This window comes from Pararge aegeria, chromosome 2 (assembly GCF_905163445.1).
Source record: "Pararge aegeria chromosome 2, ilParAegt1.1, whole genome shotgun sequence".
Taxonomy (NCBI): Eukaryota; Metazoa; Arthropoda; class Insecta; order Lepidoptera; family Nymphalidae; genus Pararge; species Pararge aegeria.
The window spans coordinates 7,269,891-7,291,250 of record NC_053181.1 but is presented as its reverse complement, the minus strand read 5'-3'; the positions used below and the strand labels follow the sequence as shown (position 1 = coordinate 7,291,250).

The 21,360-nt window shown below is 35.0% G+C and overlaps 3 protein-coding genes across 3 annotated transcripts; 1 reads left to right on the top strand and 2 right to left on the bottom strand.

The window, feature by feature from the left end:
- Window positions 1–1,313: 1,313 nt before the first annotated feature.
- LOC120632003 (pancreatic triacylglycerol lipase-like) lies at window positions 1,314–4,065 on the top strand. Its single transcript, XM_039901743.1, has 5 exons — window positions 1,314–1,350; window positions 1,710–1,890; window positions 2,291–2,685; window positions 3,111–3,444; window positions 4,020–4,065. The coding sequence occupies exons 1-5, from the start codon at window positions 1,314–1,316 to the stop codon at window positions 4,063–4,065; spliced, it is 993 nt and encodes a 330-aa protein (XP_039757677.1).
- Window positions 4,066–5,205: 1,140 nt separating this feature from the next.
- LOC120631814 (sodium-coupled monocarboxylate transporter 1-like) lies at window positions 5,206–10,987 on the bottom strand. The gene is made up of 13 exons (XM_039901495.1): window positions 10,731–10,987; window positions 10,375–10,534; window positions 10,215–10,280; window positions 9,997–10,048; window positions 9,859–9,926; window positions 9,508–9,662; window positions 9,301–9,441; window positions 8,991–9,209; window positions 8,530–8,669; window positions 7,790–7,917; window positions 7,042–7,208; window positions 5,969–6,137; window positions 5,206–5,289 (listed from the first exon to the last, which is right to left on the bottom strand). Exons 1-13 carry the CDS (start codon window positions 10,946–10,948, stop codon window positions 5,254–5,256), a joined length of 1,719 nt encoding a protein of 572 aa, XP_039757429.1. The 5' UTR covers window positions 10,949–10,987; the 3' UTR covers window positions 5,206–5,253.
- Window positions 10,988–11,916: 929 nt separating this feature from the next.
- LOC120631077 (sodium-coupled monocarboxylate transporter 1-like) lies at window positions 11,917–20,668 on the bottom strand. The gene is made up of 14 exons (XM_039900504.1): window positions 20,419–20,668; window positions 19,113–19,272; window positions 18,794–18,859; window positions 18,541–18,592; window positions 17,300–17,367; window positions 16,755–16,909; window positions 16,100–16,240; window positions 15,774–15,882; window positions 15,561–15,670; window positions 15,110–15,252; window positions 14,780–14,907; window positions 13,929–14,098; window positions 12,583–12,805; window positions 11,917–12,049 (listed from the first exon to the last, which is right to left on the bottom strand). The coding sequence occupies exons 1-14, from the start codon at window positions 20,622–20,624 to the stop codon at window positions 11,981–11,983; spliced, it is 1,800 nt and encodes a 599-aa protein (XP_039756438.1). The 5' UTR covers window positions 20,625–20,668; the 3' UTR covers window positions 11,917–11,980.
- Between the last annotated feature and the right edge of the window lie 692 nt (window positions 20,669–21,360).

Genomic DNA, 21,360 nt, shown 5'->3' with positions numbered 1-21,360 from the left:
ATCGTCGTTGATAATTCATCGTCGGTGTCCCACCATACCGTGAGACTAACTTTAAATACTATTGTACCAAATCTCTTAAGCTCTTAATAGTCTGAATGCTGTCATTTTCACACTGTATTTCTAAGAAATAATATTTTCAACAAACTTAGAAAAGAAGCAGTGTCTCAATTGGACTGTATGTTTTTTTTGCATATTTGTTACTCAATTATTCTGCCAATTATAAAAAGATTTTAATGATTATTATTTGTTACGCTATGTTTCAGAGGTAGTCCCATTAATGTGGTGAAGTTGGAGGGATCCCAGAGAAATCGAGGGAACTCTTTAAATATTATGGGACCTATAGCAATCTCAATATAATTAAAGGAAGTTGTGCATTTTCTGTCAAAAAGAGCAAGTGGAAATAATGATTTAGACCATGAATGGTCACCGGAACTAAACAATAATTAATATTACACGGGTTGCGCATCGATTATGGTTTATGGCTGCTTACCAATTTAGGCTCATCACAATAAATAAGCTGATGGTTAAGTGCTGAGAGAATGGCTCCTCAACCATTAACACCCCGGCCTCGGGAAAACCAATATCTTGTAAAGGGTTATAAGCAGTTAATATTTGGCTTTTAAAATTAGATAATTGAAAAATCATCCAATAAAAAGCTTGGAAATTTTTGACAAAAATAACGATTTTTTCAAACAACTAAAAAAGCAATAAATAAATATTTTATGCAACATTTTTAAGTCGGTGCCATTCTTAAGTCGGGTGACTTAAAAATGTTGTACAAAATATTTATTTCTTGCATTTGTTTAACAAAGTTGATTTTTTTGTCGAATTTTTTTTGAGATTTGCCAATTAAGTTTAGTTAAGAGATGTGTGTTCGTAAAGATCAGAACTTGCGTCCCCCTATTTTATAGGATCTAGAAGATCAGAAAACTTATTATCTAAACTTAGCCTTCAACTAAATTATCTTCAAGAAATTGGTGTTGAGGAACTTAAGGAACATTTCATTGTCAATGCACCATACGTATGTATTATTTCCGGTAATTTCTGTGCCAAATTACTTACGCGTATTGTTATGAATCAATATCAGTACTGATTAAAAAAAGTATGACGTGGTATGGTTCTATCTCCGACGACACGGAAAAATAGAGCTTTGTTACATCAGAAATTCATGCTTCAAACGTTGAATGGATTAAAATGAATGGATTAATTATAAAAAGAAACTAATTAATTAGATAAATTGGACATAATAGTTTGATTACGTTATAATATAAATATTGTAAAACCTTTTCCACAATCAGTGTAAGTTGTCCACCATGAAGCTCGCCGTGGTTTTGCTCGCATCAGTTGCATGTTAGTATTTTCTTAATTATATATTGGTAATACTAAATTCTCCCCGCAAGTACATCCGCGTCTTTAAAATTTGGTTCGGAGAGATATAAATATATAAGACCAATTAAAATAATTAAGTGCACAGCTTAGGTGGTATGCCTGTTTAAAACTGTAGCCACATGGGCTACTTAAATAAACGGGTCATTCAAAGAATAATCTCTTGCTGCCTTTCAGTATAATGATAGAAGTAGGTACTTAGAAGAAACTAAATCGGCAGTTCATGTACATAGTTGAGTTCAGTACTATACGATGTTCTGAACTTTTGTTGTCGATGTTTTGTCTTAAGTTTTGGTTTATTTTCGTTACTAACGTATTTTTAGTATGTACCGGAAGTCCAGTGATACCAGAGGATAACAGCCACTATGTAGAAGGGGAGAGCCGTTTCATATGGATGCCCGATGGGGAAGGTGCACTCCATCTGGTCGATCTACAAGCTCCTGCTGACATGGAATTTCTTGGTAACAGAAATGGTGCCAACAATGCGTACTGGCTCTTCACAAGGTACTTAATTTTATCTGAATAATTAAGAGTAGGAGTAATATAATAATAATTTCTATATGAATATAAAAGTAGCCTATTTAATCGAAACTACAATAGTTATCCTTAGCAATATTTACTGTTTAGTTTACCAGACTAAGTAGCTTATAGAATTAAGATTATTCCATTTTTACCACTAGAGTTGACCAGAACAGAATAGAGCAAATCTTTAGTTATGTTACTTAGTTGTTAAGAATTAGTTTATTTTTTATTTAAAACTAGCTCTACATATTCGAAATTTTCACTAGTTACCGTAGAGGAACATGGCATTAAGAAGTACAAAATGAAATAAAAGTTAAATTTAAAGCAGAATGAAATTAACAAGAATCGAGATAGTTATAAACATGTAATTTTGTGTTTGCAGACAAAATCCAACAAGCCGTCAAGTATTAGTTAACAATAACGCAAACTCGATCCGCAACTCTAATTATAGAGGAAATCGACAAACTAAGGTTATTGTACATGGATGGAATAGTAGTGGAGGCTCTAGCGTAAATTCAATGATCAGAGACGCCTACTTGGCCGCGGGGGACTTCAATGTTATAGTCGTGGATTGGAGTGGTGCCGCCAGTGGGGTTTACACGACGTCAGTGCGTGCAGTACCTGATGTTGGGCGCCATCTTGCTAACTTTATTACATTCCTATTCCGTACTTCTGGTGGAAACTGGAACAACATTCACTTGATTGGACACAGCTTGGGTGCTCATATTGTGGGAAATGCTGGTCGCGCTGCACCCAGTCGCCCTGTTCGTGTTACTGGTAAGCATTTGCTTTTTTTTCAACAGGCTTAAAAAAAGGAGGAGGTTCTTAATTAAACTGTAAGTTGATTTTTCTATATTTGTTATGTGATTACTCCACCAATTATTCTCCGATTTCAATGATTTTTTTTTATTTGGTTTGTCATACTTCAGAGGTGGTCCCATTCAGATCTAATGGAGGGATCTATCGAGAGAACTCTTCAAATGTTATAGGGATACTTATAGTGATTTCCGAAAATTACTATTTAGTCACGTCAAACTGATGATGAATTGATGGAAACTATACAATAAATGAGTATTACACTAGTAGCGCTTGCGATTATGGTGAAGGCATAGTGGATAAGCAATTTATGCTCGTGACAATAAACGAGCTGCTAGTGAAGTGCCAGAACTCCTCAACCATTAACATTAAATTGTTTTATTTAGGAATGGATCCCGCTGGACCTCAATGGGGTGGCAATTCAAACGCCCTAAATCGCAATTCCGGTGTGTTCGTCGAGAGCATCCATACCGACGGGGGTATTCTCGGTATCATGGACCCTATCTCCGATGCTGATTTCTACCCCAACGGAGGAAGGAACCCTCAGCCAGGCTGTAGGACCAGTGCCTGCTCACATAGCCGTGCCTACGAGTTTTTCGCCTCCAGCGTTAGAACGAATCACTTCGTCGGTAGACGCTGTAATAACCTTCAAGAGGCTCGAAACGTACAGTGTAGTGGAGCTGCGCTGAACATGGGCAATTTACAATTAGGGAAACGAGGGTAAGATTTCCAGGAATAACGCATTGACATTTAAAAGTTTTTTCTCTGTCCTCGTTCCACCTAAAGCACATAGGGTGATGTTAAATAGCATATAACCTTCCCTTTAAAAATTTGGCTAGCATATACAGAAAAAAGTTTGCCAATCTGGTAGTAAGAGATATTAGAGCGCTCAAATAAACCATAAAACAAACACTTCAACTTGAGAAGCGCCTCAGATGAAGTTCTCAGAAAGAGAAGGGGTTAGGCCGTAGTCCACTCCGCTGGCAAAGATTCTCACGACTTTGAGGACAATGTGGAGAACTCTCAAGCATGCAGGTTTCCTCATGATGTTTTCCTAACATAACTCTGAAAAGTTAGAGGTGCGTGCCAAGGATCCAACTTGGCACCCCCAAACGATAAACAATATTGAAGCAACGTAGAGGGCAAAATCTATGGAACCTTTTCTCTTACAAGCATACAGGGTATGTGCCTAGCAGTAACTTAAAACATAAAAGAGTAAGGTTGATGATGATGAAGTAAATACACATTGTATTGTGTTAACCTCTATGGAAACTAAACCATGTCTTTGTTTTCAGAAACGGTCTCTTTGGACTGAGAACTAGGGATGCCTGGCCTTTCTAAAGACTTCACAATAAAGGATCTTATTTAATTATTTAACTACACATTGTTTGTAAATAAACCATTTCGAAAGATATATTTATGCCTTATAATTCTTTACTCTAAAAATATTTTAAATTGGAATTGTTTTACGTTGTCTGTTGATGGATGGGTTGGCAACGATAAATGTATGGTTGACTGACTTTTAAGGGATGAGTTGAGCCTTTACTATATTACCCTCGCCTCAGAGAGTACCTAAAGCCTGTCGGTCCTCAAACGGTCCGAGTCGGTACCACGAACAGTCTAAAGGTACTGGTGTTTACCTAAGAGTCAAATTTCGCACTCTAAGGCCCGTATTTTTAAACCTTTTTAAAGCTAGTGTAGTGATCGGTTCACCGATACCTGAGTTCGTTAGCGTTGCTTAGCTTACTGGACAAAACAAACATTTGTGACGTCTTGAAGCGTATATTAACGCCGTGCCGTTAGACATATGTGGTACAAGCAATCCATAGGTTCGTAATCTTCGCATCCTTGGTAAAAAAAAATAACTCCGCTCAACATTTATTCTAACCCGATGGCAGACAACCACTACACGGTTCCATTAGATCCTATGTATTCAAAGCCTCCGGTCCAGAACAATGAACAACTTTTTAAATTTAAGATACCAAATGCACCATACATCAATAGCATTTGTTTTTCTATATTAATAATTGACTGACCAATCAGCTAGTCTGATAGTAGGCAAGTGAAAAACCATCGACGATAAACAGAGCAAAACTCCCATCTCATGAGTTTCCTCAAAAATACAATCTAGGGTTATTCAAGGGGCGGATAAACAAATTCCTTAAAAGCCGTCAACGCATCGGTGGCTCCTCTGGTGCTGCAGATGTTTATGGCGGTGATCACTTAACATCAGGTGACCCACTTGCTCGTTTGCCCGCTATTAATATAAAGAAAAAAAGAATAAGCTTAGCGGTAGTACTGCGCAAAATGTTTAATGACGGAATTGGCACAATATGGACATTAACGGTTGGGTTTCCTCAATAAATATAAAAAAAAATCCTCAAAATAGTTATAATAATTTCAATCGACAATACATATTTTTTTTATTTGCAGTACGGTCCAGTATATACGTAGACACATAATAATATGTTCCTACTCGTATGTACCGGAATAGCATGAAATAATAAAGGCACCTTCTGTAATTTGAGGTCATCTCGAAATACTTTTTAAATCCATTTGATCGACCTGAAACAGAAATATTTTTCTTGTAAAAAGTTTTGCTTGTACCTTCTTTTGAGTATATTTACTCTTGAACTTAGGGTTCAACGGTGATAAATTTTTTTGGTTACTTTTATCTACTTATTTACTACTTAGTAATAAAGGTAGAGAGAGAGAGAGAGTTTGTTTGTATGCTCTATACGCGACGGAAATAATAAAGAAATATGCATTACAGGATATTATAATAATTATCTTAGTTGAGCTTTCAGTTTTTGGTTCTCTAAAATTGAGTATGAGTTATTTTACCCATAGGAGGTATGATACCCACTTTAAAAAATACCTTGTATATACCTACATACCAGATAAAGAATGCAATTAATGTGTTGGCTGGACTGAAGTAAGTTACAATGTAATTTTTAGGTCGGCCGAGTTTGAGCAATTCTAAACCACGGAGTTCACCAAGTCCACCAAGTCTGCTGGCCAAGTCCCGGATTGGTAGACTTCACACGCCCTTGAGAACATTATGGAGAACTCTCAAGTTTTCCTCTCGATGTTTATCCTTCACCGTTCAAGCAAGTGATATTAAATTCTACTATAAATAAAAACGCACATATCTCTGAAAAGTTAGAGGTGCGTGCGCGGAGAGCGAACTCGGTCCGCCCGAAATTAAGCCGAATGTGATCATTATTTAAACTCATTACGATACCTCGTTCTTGGTTAACACCCAAGCTCTGAGAAATGGTGCAAACAATCTGTGATCATATTGCTTCCGCGCCGAAGACCTCAAGCTGACGAGGCAAGCAACCACCACCGTTAGCGTGCACCCAAATGCAGTAAACCATAAATAAGAGATCCGATACAAAAATGGCACTTCCCTTAAAATCATGCAAGAAAAAGAGTATAGATGAGTAATAAGTCAACTCTACATATTATGGCAATAGGTGTGCCAAAAATACCATTAAATAATTTTTACATATATGTATTTCAATATTCTCGTATCGTCGAAAAAACATTTGTTGATTATTTGTCATTGGGACATCATCATCTTCTGCTGGGCAGAAGGGTTGGTGACCGCAGTAGGTGATAAAAGTAGCACAGCGTACGCTTCTACCCGTTCTCTGTTATATTCCCTAAGTCGTATCGTACGATATCCGCGGGAACAGAAAGGGTGCATGCATTAATTAATCGTAAATGCATTAATTGTATCCAATGTTTTTTTTCCACTTTAAGGAACTCTGCTAAATGATATTGACATTAAAAAATAAGTTTAATTTGAATCATTATCGTATAGATTAGCTTAGAGACATCAATCACGATTAATAATTTAATAATTAATCAACATTAATAATTCCATTATAATACCAAATATTTAGATTCTGATTAAATCTTTGTATAAATAGAAAGGCATGACGTAACACGTACCTACGTGTAAATGCCTTGAACACAAATAATAAGTATAATATTTAAGCAGCATTGTCAAAAATTTTAAACAGCAATTGTTTTTTTTTATTTAGATTTAAGTCGACTATCATGCCTAAAGGTAAAAAATAAGGTCTCAGATTGGATCTGGCTTGTCTAAAGTGCATTCTTATTCACTCTGACCTGAAAGGTACCTACTAATATACGTCGCAGAAAACAGAGAAGCCGGAAAGCGATAAGCGATATTTATGCTCCTTTTAGAATCCATCGCGTAACAGCTGAGTCTTGAGACGTTACTTCGCAAGTGGTATAGCTACCCTAGGACTCTACGACTAGGCGTTAATACTGAAAAATACGTACAACTCGAGAGGTTCTCTTTCCAACGGTGGTGAAAATGTGTAAGTACAGTTGAATGTGTATCTTTCTTTTTCCTCAAACGTAAGGTGACCCCTGGCCTGTGCGAGTTGCGATTGTGCTGCCACCCACCATGCTGATGTAAGACCTACAATTCCACCGCTCAGTGCACTCTGAAAGAGAATTTACATGACATTTCATATAAGATAGATACAGAGACACACAGACAGTAACAGACAGTTACAGAGTTGTCCCCACATCCCCTAAACCTACGCATTTAATTTTAATAACATGTTTTAATCACTACTAGGAACGTGCATCCGAACACAGTTTTTTCAATAAGGTTCACATGGCAGACCGATAATATAGAGTTTCTGTATAATATGGCTACGTGATATAAAATGGCAAGTAGATAAACACGTAAGTTTATACAGGGTTTTTGTATTTGCCATTAGATCCAAATCAAATGCAGCTACAGTGAATGTTCCTGCACATAATTTCGCTATTTCAATAAAGAATATTCGGTATTTACTGAACTACCGTACTGACTATCCTTAACAAATTACCATAGTTTATGTTGTCCAGTTTAAACGGAGCGTGCTCACATGCTATAAATAAATACATATCTGCTAATTTTCTATAACTGGTAATAAAAAGGATCTTTTTCAAACACCTGTTTAATTCTTCACTCAAACATCCTGTCAATGCATATAGAAATCTTTCCTACGGAAACAAAAAACTCTTATTTACTTACAACACTATCGATGAAAGGTAAAAACAAGCCCATCAAAAATATTCCTGCAAGCGGTCCCATAGACGCCGACGACAAGCTCATCGTTAATTGTAACACAGAACCGAGTTTTTCCACCACAAATACCAAACCTACAAACAACAAAAAAAAGTTGTAAAATATAACAAGGTTGCTTAGTTCTAATAATATCTGCCACCCTAGAAAAAATCGTTTGTTTACTACAAGCGTTTAAGAACTTAGTGATCAGCGTATTTTCACTGTAAACTTTTGTATTATTATTCTACCGTAATGTTTATGGAATCCCATAACCATTCACATATTTTGTATGTTTTTTTTGTTTTTATCGATACAAAATGGCGTTGTCTTCGTGTCAAGCATTGTGAGAGTGTAAAACAGAACACAAACATTTTTGATGTTTGCTGTAACTTTGTTACAATGCTAGAGCAACATAGAAGCAGTCTAGTACCTCGTATGCTAGAGTAAGACTCGACTCTAATACTCTCTGTACCTATTTGTAAATGTGGCCAATATTAGCGCCAATTTTTGAACATCCATGTCATATTTAGGATCCCTAGCTCGTAACGATAATTTAATTGAAGGTAAGTAACATTTAGGTGGTGAGTATTTCTTCGAATCGTGCGAAAAGAATGGGAGCCACTGATAAAGTTATGTAAAGTTTTAAAAACACAGTATATAAAAGTGCGTTAAGTTTATAGAAAAAGCTAACAGATAATGATGCATACCAACACAGATGCAGCCCAGTATAACAACAACTGCTCTTACGAGAATTTGTGTTTCTCTGCGGCTTAGTTTTCGGAAAAATGGTTTCCAAAAATCTTCCAGAACAACTGCAGCCATTGAGTTCAACCCAGTTGACAAGGAACTAAAATTACAATAACATTCTTACAACTCATTTTTACTATCATTCCTATTAAACATTCTTAGAGAAGCAAGCGTTACTTTACGATAGTCCAAGATATACAATAAACACCGTGTTTAATTTACCAACGATAACCAGACAATTGACAATGACTACACTATCGAGGATTATAGCAAATTAAGATGTATCTATACATATATATGATGTTTTTGTCAGTAAAAGTCAGAGTCGCGTACTGGGATTCAATTTCAAAAAGTCGAATTCCTTACTACTGGGCTATAGGAGGGACAGAATAGAGAACCTACGTAGTTAATAACCACTAACCTCAAAGCAGCGCTAAATACACCCGCAACGAAGATACCTGGCATTCCCTTCCATTCCCCCAAAACGTCCATTACTAATAAAGGAAGGAGTTGATCTTTCGCCAATGCTAGTTTGGAGTTCAAAGGATCGCATTCATAGTATCTAGCGTAGGCTAGCAGACCACTGTATGCACATATGATAGCTATAAAAAATACTCCGCAAAGAAATCCCCATACTGCACTGCAAAAGAACATTTAAATTGCATGATAATTTTATTCCTAATAGAATAGCTCAATAAATCTTCTCCAGCGTATAAATGAAGCTTACTCACCGTATGGACATTTTTAAGTCTGGCAATGCTAGGAATCGTTGCAACATCGATTGATTGACAGCGATGTTTCCGATCCAATAAAAAGTTGATCCAATAGATACAGACCAAATTGAATGTCTCTCGGTCAAATCAAAACTAATGCTGTGAAATGTTAATGTGTTTATTAAATACGTTCCCTAAATAGTTTTATTAAAGCAAATTTTGTACCTTGGAAACTCTATTCTGGAAGTTACCCAACTTTTGTTAAAAACTTCTCCAACCCCCCCAACAATTATAGTGCCTTTGATTATCACTAATATCATCGCACCAATCATAACTATTGTTTGAATAACATCAGTCCAAACAACTGCTTTTAGACCTCCCTAAAGTTTTAAAACAGAAGATAAATTAGTTACTTCGAATTAGATGCCTCTTAATAATTTATTTTTAAGATATTTAAGGACATATTAGTCGATGTTATATATTAGTGAATAGAAAATCTAGAGATAGATAATAAATTACCGATTTAAAACAAAAGGCTGAAAAATGGAATAAGATTTTGTAAATAAAATTTCGTACCACACATGTATAAAATATACAGACGAGACACACGATTGGTGAAACAATATGTATATTCACACCTGTAACTGAAATAAAATACACGTATAACACTTCCATATTATAAAACATTTCTGAGAATAAGCTTATAAAATCTACCTTGATTAAAGGCCAGCGCTGGTACATAGATAACTATAGGTAGCCAAGCCATCTGCAATTAAGTCGATGAAATTTTATTCAAAAATGATACAGATTAGTTTTCATCACTAAAGACGAATGGTTAAGTTTAAACAATTTAACAAAAAACATGAGAGCTTAGAATTAAAAATTAATTCAATTTTATTTAACTTAAAAAAATATATAAAAAGAAAGGTTACCAAATAAACACTAAACAAAACAGATCCGAAAACTCTTAACCGCTTATCGAAGCGAAGCTCCAAATACTGAAATGAAAAATAAATAATAAATGTCGAAAAGATTTTGGATAAATTCCTAAAAAATACATCATTATCAAGCAAATTAAATATCAATACTTACTTCATAAGCAGATGTTAGTTGCAATTCATGGAACACGGGTATAAATGTACGTGTTATTAGGATGGAAACAATCAAAGCCCCTATTAGTGTAAAAACGTATGCAGTCCCGTATAAGTAAAGTTCGGTCGGTGTTCCTAACAAGGATATTCCTGAAATATAACTAAAAAAAACAATGATAATATGATTATAATATTTTATCTAGGTACTGAAACTGTTATGAAATACTCTGATCATAGGGATCCAGCAAGTTGGTAAAATAATTAAGTAGGTGCACCAACCATTTGACATAGGTTGAGACATTTTAATATATGGTAGAGAACGATATTACAAATATTGGAAAATCAAGATTATCTTACCTTGCTACGAGTGAAAAGCAGACTGGAACCAATTTCATATTTCTCCCACCCATCAAATATTCCTGAGTTGAACTCTGCCTTTTGACAAACCCGAAATAAATTCCAATCCCACCACACATTGCCAACATTATTACAAAGACCGAATAGTCTATCAAGGAGAAATGCTGAAAGGTCAGCCTCATTGCAGAAACATCATCCAGTTCATTATTATCAGGCATTATATCTAACAACAACTTTTAGCTCTCTAATTTCGTATCACGTTTATCAAGACCTCTTACGATTTTATAAGTGCTAGAATACCTACTACTGCAATGTAGTCAGTAATTGAACGAAATTGCCTCCCGCGATTTTCCTATCGAGCTATTTCGGTCTTGTTATTTTATTGATGGTTTCCTGTACAAGTTACTACCAGACCTTAAACTTGAAAATAGTGAACTAAAGATTCTTCTTCTTAAAATAAGGGTCCCTGTAGCTTCTTACAAGACTTATCAACCATGCTGGCAAGGTGAGGTTAGACTAGGTTTAGGTTGTGTTTATCTAGTCTTTAAGTTTCTTATGACTGGACACTTTTGTTATTCATAATTTTGGTAGTCCTAAGGAGCTTACATGACTGAGATCAAAGTGTACTGCGTTATTTATTCATAATTTATTTTATTCCTAGATATTTACGTTATATGTTATACTAAAATAATAACTAATGCGTATATCTTGGTCTATGATAAAAAACATAGGGTGTATGAAAAGATGTATCTTACAACGGGTCTGGGACACACTCCGTGTTACTATCTTTTATTCCTAACATTATCGTCCAGTTCTTGATAACTTACGAGGAATGTATTAATAATATATGTCAATTAATAATATATGTTAATTAATGTCCTGCCACTGGGCGAAGGCAGCGTTTACTCTCTCATAGGAGAGAGATCGTAGATTCCCCATCCTGCTAACATGTGGGTTGGAGGGCCCCAACGATTCTTATCACATGAGTGATATTAACTAGGACCAAATGCCTAACATGTTATGCGAGTGAAAAAACCTAATACTTAACAATTTTTGGTCAATCCCGGGAATTGAATCAATGACCTCGTGATCCTTGTGTAGTTAAACATGCTGACAACTAAATCAACGAGGTTATATAATAATAAATAAATATTTTATTGAAATAAAAGTATTACCTATAGAATGTCTTGAATATTTATTATGCTTAATAAATAATTTTACACTAAAAATAAATAAAATAAAAAATATTCTCAGCTTATTTCTGCCCTTTCCGTTATGGGTTTCATATGTATTGAAGTAGAGTTCATCGGGAGATTCTCCTAAAAATAAATAAAATATTTATCACACAATAATTCTGTACCTATGCGAGTTTGCTACAAAGTTTTTTAAAAATGGATTCTTTTCATATTACAACTGGAGATCGCCAATAATAATGGCCTTAAACATTAAATACAAAATCATTAAATACTTATTAGATCATAAGGATATAAATTTTGTCATAGGATCACTGATGAATATTTTTATAAATAATATGCATGAGTACTTATAATATACAAATAAACACACAGCCACTGAAAAACATTTATGTTCATCACGCAAACATTTTCCACTTATGGGAATCGAACCCACAGCCTTGACTCAGATAGCCGGGACGCTGCCCACTGCGCTAATTGGCCGTCCAACATCGCTAAGGACACTCCCGACTAATTCACCTTTCAAACAAAAAACAAACGCACACATACACACGGGCATGCCAAACTTATAGAACCTCGTCGTTTTTGGGTCGAGGGTATAATAGAAACAAAAATAATTATTTTATCGACCTAACTTCAAACTCAAGTTTCGTGCGCACCTCATTACCATATGCTCTGATAAAGGGCTCGTCTCTCGGATGGGGCGGTTCTCTATACAATCTTCTCATTTGTGGTGCAAGCAGCTTTGGGTCCGGTGGTAAGTACACTTTGCCGCACCATTTGCTCGCTTTAGAAATCAATACACCAACAAATATCGTCATTAAAGCACCGGCGAAAGTGTACCACATGTAGGACACGTGCATTACTTTGTGCAATTCCGAACTGCAAAAATTAAAATTAAAATTTTATTAACATAGTGTCACAAAAATTGGTCCTTCTGGTGACCCAAGAGATGGCGCTTATTTAGCCCAACGGCTAAGTCTAGTTATACAAAGGGGCAATAGCGCCAGCATTTTGGGTACCATGCCCATAAATGAACAGTTAGACGGCTTATATTTATTATAAATATTAATTTTATGTTTGTAATTATTATTTCCATCTATATGTATTATTATGTATATTAACTGCAAAATAAATTATATTTTTATAATTAATTGACTTTTTTTATAGTATATATAATAATGGCCATCTTTTGGTTACTCTTAGGGCATGTAAGGCACGTGTCTTATTAAGTGCCGCCCTTTGTCCATCAACCTAAGGCGTAAGTGTTGCCTCAGACCGCACATTGCAACAATGCAAGAAATAAACATGGTGGTATCGTGGTAGTATTTCCCCGGTCGAGCTATGTCACAAACAGCTTTACTGATACGAAAATAGTAAATTAAATCTTCTTGCCCTTATCTTGGGTGTTATGTGCGGTTCGCATTACACGTCTTCTTGAAACTTGATGTGTCTTCAATTTAATTGAATCGGATTTGGATTATGTAAACCTTTCTTGATAATATTTTTGTTGATAGAGTAATCCCTACGTTTCAGTGAAAAGGTGTAAGGTCATAATCCCATTTTAAATCCGCAAAGAAAATCAGTCTCCCTTATTATTGGACCCTCTCGGAGAAGTCCCTCTTCGCATCAGAATTAATTGAGTAAATTAAATACAACCCGAATAAACTAGTACCCGAAGCATACACGCCGTTATCAGGAAGAGAGTGCGATATTGAAAATGACGCATTCGAATTTTATAAAAATTTAGTTTTAACACTTTTTTTATTAAATCGTGTCGAAGTCTATCCCTTGTCCAGCCTATAGCCAATTGAGAAATACCTACTAAACTCCTAAGGCCCTCGCTAAGAACCTCCCACTGTTGAAGGCTTTTTGAAGAAACGAACACAAGAATTGGAAAACTTCAAGGATCAAAAATTATTACTCTAGGATTTTAGCTCCAAGCTACACGCACTATACAATATAAGAACGATAATGAAATAAAGAAGTGTAGTGTTTAGAATACCTTTCATTAGGAGTAATAACAATGTCAGCAACAGTGAAATTGTACTGACATCCTTCCGTGGTGAGATGTTTGTGGGGATGGGTGATAAGACCACGAGCAATCGCCATTTGGGCCGAGAGACACCACCATGCCATAATAGCGAGACCTACAACACCACCTACCAAGGCAGCCTAAAATAGAAATAATATTATTAAGAATAACTGGCCTTTCCTATGTATCACTAAATCTTATAACCAATTTGATAATTGTAAATATGTATCACTAAATCTTATAACCATTTAAATATTGTTACACAACAACTATTAAAAATGATTATTCTACAACTCCGAAGCCATCGTTTTAACCTTTGCATTTCGCTTAGCACAAGACCGCGAAAAGTTCGCCATGCTGGCGGCCAGATTCCATTAGTGGAGAAGCACGAAAAGAAGAAGAAACATTATTCAAACTTTTCTAAATTACAAATCAATGGCATAAGAAGTTACTAATACAAATAATTGTAAAAAAACAAACCAAACCTTCTTGAAAAAACAAAAATAGTAGTGTAGGTATTATAAAAAAGAAATCCTACTATTATTAATGTAAATATGATTTGGTTTCTTATGCTAACACGCCTTTACTGATCATTAAAAAAATTTGGCATACACGTTGTCAGGGGTACTGAAAAAACAGAGTGCATACAGACAAAAACTCCTGTTGCCGATAAAAGGAAAAATAACTTTTACAAATAGCAAATCGCGCAAGTCTAAAATTATTCTAAAATATTATTTTGGCACTGCTCGTATTTTATCAAAAATTTATTTTCGATAAAATACGAGCAGTGCCAAAATAATATTTGTGTAAAAACTACCTACCGTAGCATCCACCCATGGCATTAAAATTCCCATTGTGAACACACCCAATTGTGGTCCCATCGTCATTGCTTCCAAGGTCATTGTTAATTGTAGAATTGTTCCCATTTTCTCAACAATGAATACAAGCCCTGTATAAACAGAGAATTGAAATACATGAAAACATATTTTATCTAACACTGTAAAATATAATGACGTGACTAAATAATAAAAAGAATGAAATAAATCAGCTAAGAGTAGATTTGAAACCAGATCAATATGTTTCAAGCTTAATTAATGAAGTGAAAATGAATAATTATAACCATGATGTGTTAAACACTACAGAATATTTACCTAAACTAAGCCCTCCCAAAAGTATGACAACAGATTTTAAAAGCCAGTTCGTCTGCCTATCCGATAATCGCTTTTTGAAGAATGGCTTATAGAAATCCTCCAAAACTACAGCTGACATAGAATTAAGACTCGTTGAAAGAGAACTGAAAAAAACTTTACTGAATAGACTACTAATAACAACATAATATAGTATAAATAGTGGAAAAACGCTAGTATAATAGGTATAAACCTTAATTGTGGCACATATAAAACATAGCTAAGACTAGACTATTTTATTAGTAAAACTTAAGCGGAATTTGATTACATTATAAATAATCCAAAAATCATCATGCCGGTCGTTAAATAAGTAAATTGTAAGAAAAATATAATCATTATTTTATATAAACTCATGGTAGATAAGATGATGCAATGTAAATGCTTGATTAGATTGAATACCTATTCCTTTGAATACCTCAGAGCTGCACTAAAAATGCCAGCTACGAATACTCCTGGCAGACCAGGTATGCCACCGAGAACATCCATAACCAGTAACGGCAGCAATTGGTCCTTGGCTTTTGCAAGCTGAAAATTAGAAGAATATCAAGAATATTTGTATAAATTTTAAAAAGTACCTGTATCTGTACAAGTATCTGTACCAAAAATCATATAAGTATTTAAAGTTTACCTTTGTCTGCAAAGGATCGCAGTCGTAAAACCGGGCATATATTAGGAGACCGCAATACAAACAAAAGCAATAGAGAATCGAAATTCCAATGCAGAAGTATATCACTGCCCTGAAATAAAAATACGTAACGGCGCAATAAGACGATGTTCTTAAATTAAAGAAATTAGGAAAATAATAAATACATAATGACCTAATAAACAAAATTTTCAAATAATAAATGTGATCTTCGATGCGGCATGAAATAGAATAGCAATAAGAAATCGGTAAAAATGTATCGAAACAAATAAAGCTTGATGTATGAGCAGATTCAATTATCCGATACCAACCATTTTGCGCCTCTTAAAGTAGGCAAGGCTAAATAACGCTGAACCATAGTCTGATTAACTGCATTCGCTTGTAACCAATATATCAGACCTCCAAATACTAAATTCCATATTGTATGCCGTGCGGTCGGTCGAGGATCCCAACTAAAAAATGAAATATATATTATTCTAGGTTTATTCAATTCCCCTTTAGAGATTTCTTTTCATTTCGTTGATTAAAGAGAAGAACACTGGCACTATTTGTATAGATATTTTTAGATTAGTTTACAGATTTGAGTACGGATTTTTATTAAGTATTGATTTACACTGATTCTTAAGTAGGATAATGTTAGAATATTTAAAAAATAGATAAAAATAGGCTAATATAGTTCATTTGTCTGGCTTTTATACATAAATCTGGCCTCACACAGCCGGAATGTCTCTCTGAATTCATTCAGAGCATTACACCACACGTACCTATTTTAAAAATTCTAATTGATCAGTAGTCTCGTGAGACACAGGCTACTTTCTTATACACCGGAATTCATAACGCTCATCAGTATCATTCTTACAGATTGATTTGAGAAATTCATAATCTGAATAAGTCATGATGTTAATAATATTCAGAGAGACATTCTGGCTATGTGAGACCAGCCTAAATTTCTTAACGAAAACATACTTAGGAGCTTCGATTCTACCGCTTTCCATATTTCGCTGCCACACCACTCCTACACCCCCAACGTCGAAAGTACCTTTAATAGCCACCAATGCCATTGCGCCCACCATGGCTGTTATTTGAATAACATCCGTCCAAACAACCGCTTGTAGGCCACCCTGTTGAAATTGCCAGTGATTTGTTACATAGAAAAGATGGTTAGGATGCGATTCATTATATACCAGTAGCGTTAGTACAAGATTTGCAAGCACGCGATCGAGGACTCGCATATACTTATAGCATATCAAACTCAAATCAAAGTAAAATTTACCTTATTTCGTCGTTTTAGAGTCGCAAGTCCCCTGCCCCGATTTTTATGTTAAAAAATAATGTTCTGCTAAAAGCCGAAGTTCTAGCTTAAAAAAGGCAGGCAAATTTGAGTTTAAGGCAATACAAAAAGATCTATTTTACTCTGTTGTTCAAGTATTTCGATACTCGAAAACGTCTCTTCGATTGCGAGCCAACATATCTTGTACCTACTTAGGAATTACGGATACAGTTATACGTACCGCGCTGGTGTAAAATATGCAAACCAAGCAAACAATTGGAGTGATTATGTGAATGTCGACTCCGGTCACTGAAAGAGAGAAATATGTTTTATGTATTGTTTTTTTTATTTCCCTACAGGTAGTGGTACTATGGGTACTAAGATAACTGATGAATATTTATAAAAATAATAATATACATAAAACTAATTATATACAGATAAACACCCAGACACTTAAAAAAATTACTGCTCATCACACAAACATTTTCCAGTTTTGGACCCACAGCCTTGGATTCAGAAAGCAGGGTCGCTGCCCACTGCGCCAATCGGCCCTAATCGGTTTCTACGCGACATCGTAAGTGAAATTACCGGAACGCTAAATCGCTAGGCGGCACGTCTTTGTCGGTAGGGTTACAGGGTGGTAACTAGCCAAGGCCAAGGCCAAAGCCAGACTAGAACAGAGTAAAATTATAAATTTCAACGTGCCCTGCCCGAGTTTGAACTCTGGTTCTTCAACAGGTAAGAGCAGCGCTCACCGCTACGCCAGAGAGGTACATATTGTCAGTGGCGTGCACTGGGTTTCTTACCAGGGTATGCATACAGCAGGAAAATTGCATAAATCGGCAAAATCCTCATTTTATACGAGTTATATAGAAATTTTAGGGTATGCAGTGCTTTTGTTCATGTATGCAGTGCACGCCACTGCATATTGTAGAACCTATTGTGAGCACACGGTGGCAAGTTTCCATGGTAGGCATGCGATATGAAATAGTAAAATCCTTATGTCGTACGAGGTTAAAAATTTACTAGTACACTGAACTACAGCTTTTATTTTTAATTTAAGAGAGTTTTTAATTTTTTTTTTCCTGAAAATGGCAACACTAGTCCATTGAATTAAGAATATACCCTGGTCGACACTTCGTGCAAGCCGCGTCTCGTGCCTATATTCTAGTTTATGTCCATTTCTTACTTATTTGTGTTCTTAGTTATTATTCTAACAATATTTTTTTACTTTTTAGTGTTAATCTAAACCCCGTTTTCACTAACTAGGAACAAGTCAATGCCTAAGTGTGTGTGTAGGTAAGCAATAAAGTTAGTAAGTTAGTTAGTTTTTTCTATTTTTAAAACAAACTATACTAAATATATAGAAAAAATTAAGCATAGGTGTAGCCTCGGATTGTTATACTCGTCTATTTCTCCTATTATAATAATATTTAATATAATGATGAGATTTAAAAAATATGAAAGAGTTTAAAAATTTACCCTGATTGAAGGCCAGTGCAGGTACATAAATAACGATTGGTAGCCAACCTATCTGAAAACATTTCATTGCAATTACATATCATACAAATTTCTTATACCACCGAAAATAACTTAAATTAAAGTAAAATAAGTCGTAAGTATATGCGATTTAATTTATTAAACCAATTTTTCATTAGCCCATTTATATTTAGCACCCAGTGTGACTTCAAATTTGTATCATGGATATAAAAAAATGTATAACATGCTGACTCACCAGCGTAAATGTAAATAGGATCGATCCAAATAACCGCACTCGATTATCAAATCGCATTGATAAGTACTGAAAATATAAATAAAGACATCTTAATTTTCTGTATCTTCTCTGAAACACTTTTAAAACATACGAAAAATGAGAATTAGAACTTCTTATTAATAGCAAAATAAAAGTCGCAATATACATAATTAATTCAACGTTTAAACTAGAGCTTACATTTTAAACTCTCATATTTTTATTGTACTATGAGTTTAGCAATTATTGTCTGGGATGAAAAATAAATAAAAAGGCTATAAGTAGATACCATATAATTTTTTACCTCATAATTGGACGTTATCTGGAGCTCATGAAATACTGGGAGATAAACCTGTGTCATAACTATGGACATCAAAAAAATGCCACCTATTATGTAACCATACTGCGTACCATACATATAAACTTCAGTTGGAGATCCGAGCAAAGTTATACCTGACACGAAACTGAAATAGAAAAACTCATGGGATTATATTAGTAAATTCAGATTTTTTGGAGTTTGAACCTATTATATATATATTGAGACGTCCCGTCTCAATTTAGATGTTTTTGGGAAAATTTCAAAAATCGTCGAAAGTTATATACCTATATGGGTAAAAAGACGAACAAAAAATATCATATAACATCATAGTGTCACCAAAGTGTCACGTTACCGAGATATTTGGATCATTTATTTGAATTGCTAGACTTAGCCGTTGGGATAAATAACCGCCAGCTCTTGGGTCACTTGGACTCAGATTGTATTCAAAGTAGGTATTGCTCCCAGGTTGATTATTATTATTACTGTTTGTTAGAAGAGAGTACGAACATTACAGACTATTAGGAGCCAGGAAAACTACTGCTATCATAGCTTTACCTTCTACGAGTATATTTCGGTAACGTGACTCTTCGGGGTACTAGGTATGCGACAATTTTTGGTCGCCTATGTATCCTCTAGCTATTCTTACCACTTCATCATCGCCGCGATTTCGAAAAAATATCAAAATGGCGGCGGATCGTTATGTCAGCTTCTATGCAAAATGTTTCAAACCCTTTTCCAACCATTATTATTTAATTTTACATTGCAGATACATTTAAAAATTGGGTGGGTGAAAAAAACTAAAAAAAACCAACTAGGAATGCACCTTAGTGCTATTTCGACATGAATATCGATTATCGATATTCTTATCTAATTTTTTTGGCATAGGTAAGAAAACCGAAGTGGCAAATTGGTGGCACATAAGCAAACGTCCCGTGTTCGATTTCGAGCTCGAATGAATTTGTGCATTAATTATTTCTAAATTGATTCAGGTCTCAACTCGAAGAACATCTTCGAATGTGGTTACATACCGCACCGGTAAAAATGTACTATCAAGCGATAAAGCGCCCGGGTTCGACAACTGAGAAGGGATTTAGTTTTATAGATACTTGGTTTAAATGTTGCTAATATAATAGTAACTATAAAAAAACATATATGGAAAACCAAAATGTCCTCACTTGCAGACTTGAAATATTATTTTGACAAGATCAATAAGGCTGAGGCACTAAATAAGTATACCTCCAGATTTTTAAGCCTGTTTTGTTGAGAGCGTCCTAGAACAAGTAAAACTCACCTGGCAACCAGCGACATGGAAACGGGAATAACCTTCATATTCCTACCACCTAGAAGATAATCATTTTGTGTAGTCTGTTTTTTGAAAAAACCCCAATAAACGCCCACAAACGCACTTATAGCCAACATTAGCACAAACACTATGTAGTCTATCCATGAGAATTTTTGCATTTGATACATATTAGTGACTATATTTTCGTCACCCATTTTTTTTTGGTTACATAAATAAATCAGCGCGTGTAGACTTTTCCTACAAGGTCCTGTACACAAATGGTACTACAGGTTCAGATACAAGCTCAATCTATTACAATGAAACAATTACGATAACTCGCAATTTTAAAGAGGATGTTGCGAGAGCCCCCCTAATAACAGTCGGGACCGAATCGGGAACAGAGTAAAGCATATTTTAAAGATTAAATGGGTCTGTCTTCTTCAAAAACAAGATTCAATAAATAGGCTTTACCTTTAATGAACAAAATATAGGTACCTACTCATGCTTAAATTAACGACTGAATAGGCTGTATGTTCAATAAGCTTTGCCCGCCCTGAGAGGGACCAATAAAAAATAACATGAGCCTCTGATTCTATTTTGATCAATTATAAGAATTTGGATTTTTTTATATCATCTATGCATTTGGATCATTTTGGAAACCTTTTACAGCGCTATTGATCAATACCAACGTCAGCATTCATTTTCCAGATTCGAATCAAGACAATCTGCATTTAAGTTGTAAACTAATATATACTAGCTTCTTCCCGCGACTTTGTAATCGTTTCTTTCGGTTTTTAATCCCTGGGGAAATTATCTGCTTCTCCAGCTAACTATTGTCCTTGCTCAGCAAAAAAGTTATCGCCTTGCATAATTTGTATGAAATCTGTTCAGTAGTCCTTAAGAAGGTAACATGCAATTACATTAGTGTTTATATATTTTTTGTTACAATAA

Coding starts and splice junctions, on each gene's coding strand:
- LOC120631077 (XM_039900504.1), bottom strand. CDS start 20,624: ATGGGTGACGAAAATATAGTCACTAATATGTATCAAATGCAAAAATTC. Junction 15,883..16,099: donor ACTTTAAGAGGCGCAAAATG/GTTGGTATCGGA, acceptor TTTTTATTTCAG/GGCAGTGATATACTTCTGCA. Junction 15,671..15,773: donor GCGATCCTTTGCAGACAAAG/GTAAACTTTAAA, acceptor TCTAATTTTCAG/CTTGCAAAAGCCAAGGACCA.
- LOC120631814 (XM_039901495.1), bottom strand. CDS start 10,948: ATGCCTGATAATAATGAACTGGATGATGTTTCTGCAATGAGGCTGACC. Junction 9,927..9,996: donor AGCGCTGGCCTTTAATCAAG/GTAGATTTTATA, acceptor ATTTTATTTCAG/TTACAGGTGTGAATATACAT. Junction 9,663..9,858: donor GTATATTTTATACATGTGTG/GTACGAAATTTT, acceptor TTAAAACTTTAG/GGAGGTCTAAAAGCAGTTGT.
- LOC120632003 (XM_039901743.1), top strand. CDS start 1,314: ATGAAGCTCGCCGTGGTTTTGCTCGCATCAGTTGCAT. Junction 1,351..1,709: donor TTTGCTCGCATCAGTTGCAT/GTTAGTATTTTC, acceptor ACGTATTTTTAG/TATGTACCGGAAGTCCAGTG. Junction 3,445..4,019: donor TTACAATTAGGGAAACGAGG/GTAAGATTTCCA, acceptor CTTTGTTTTCAG/AAACGGTCTCTTTGGACTGA.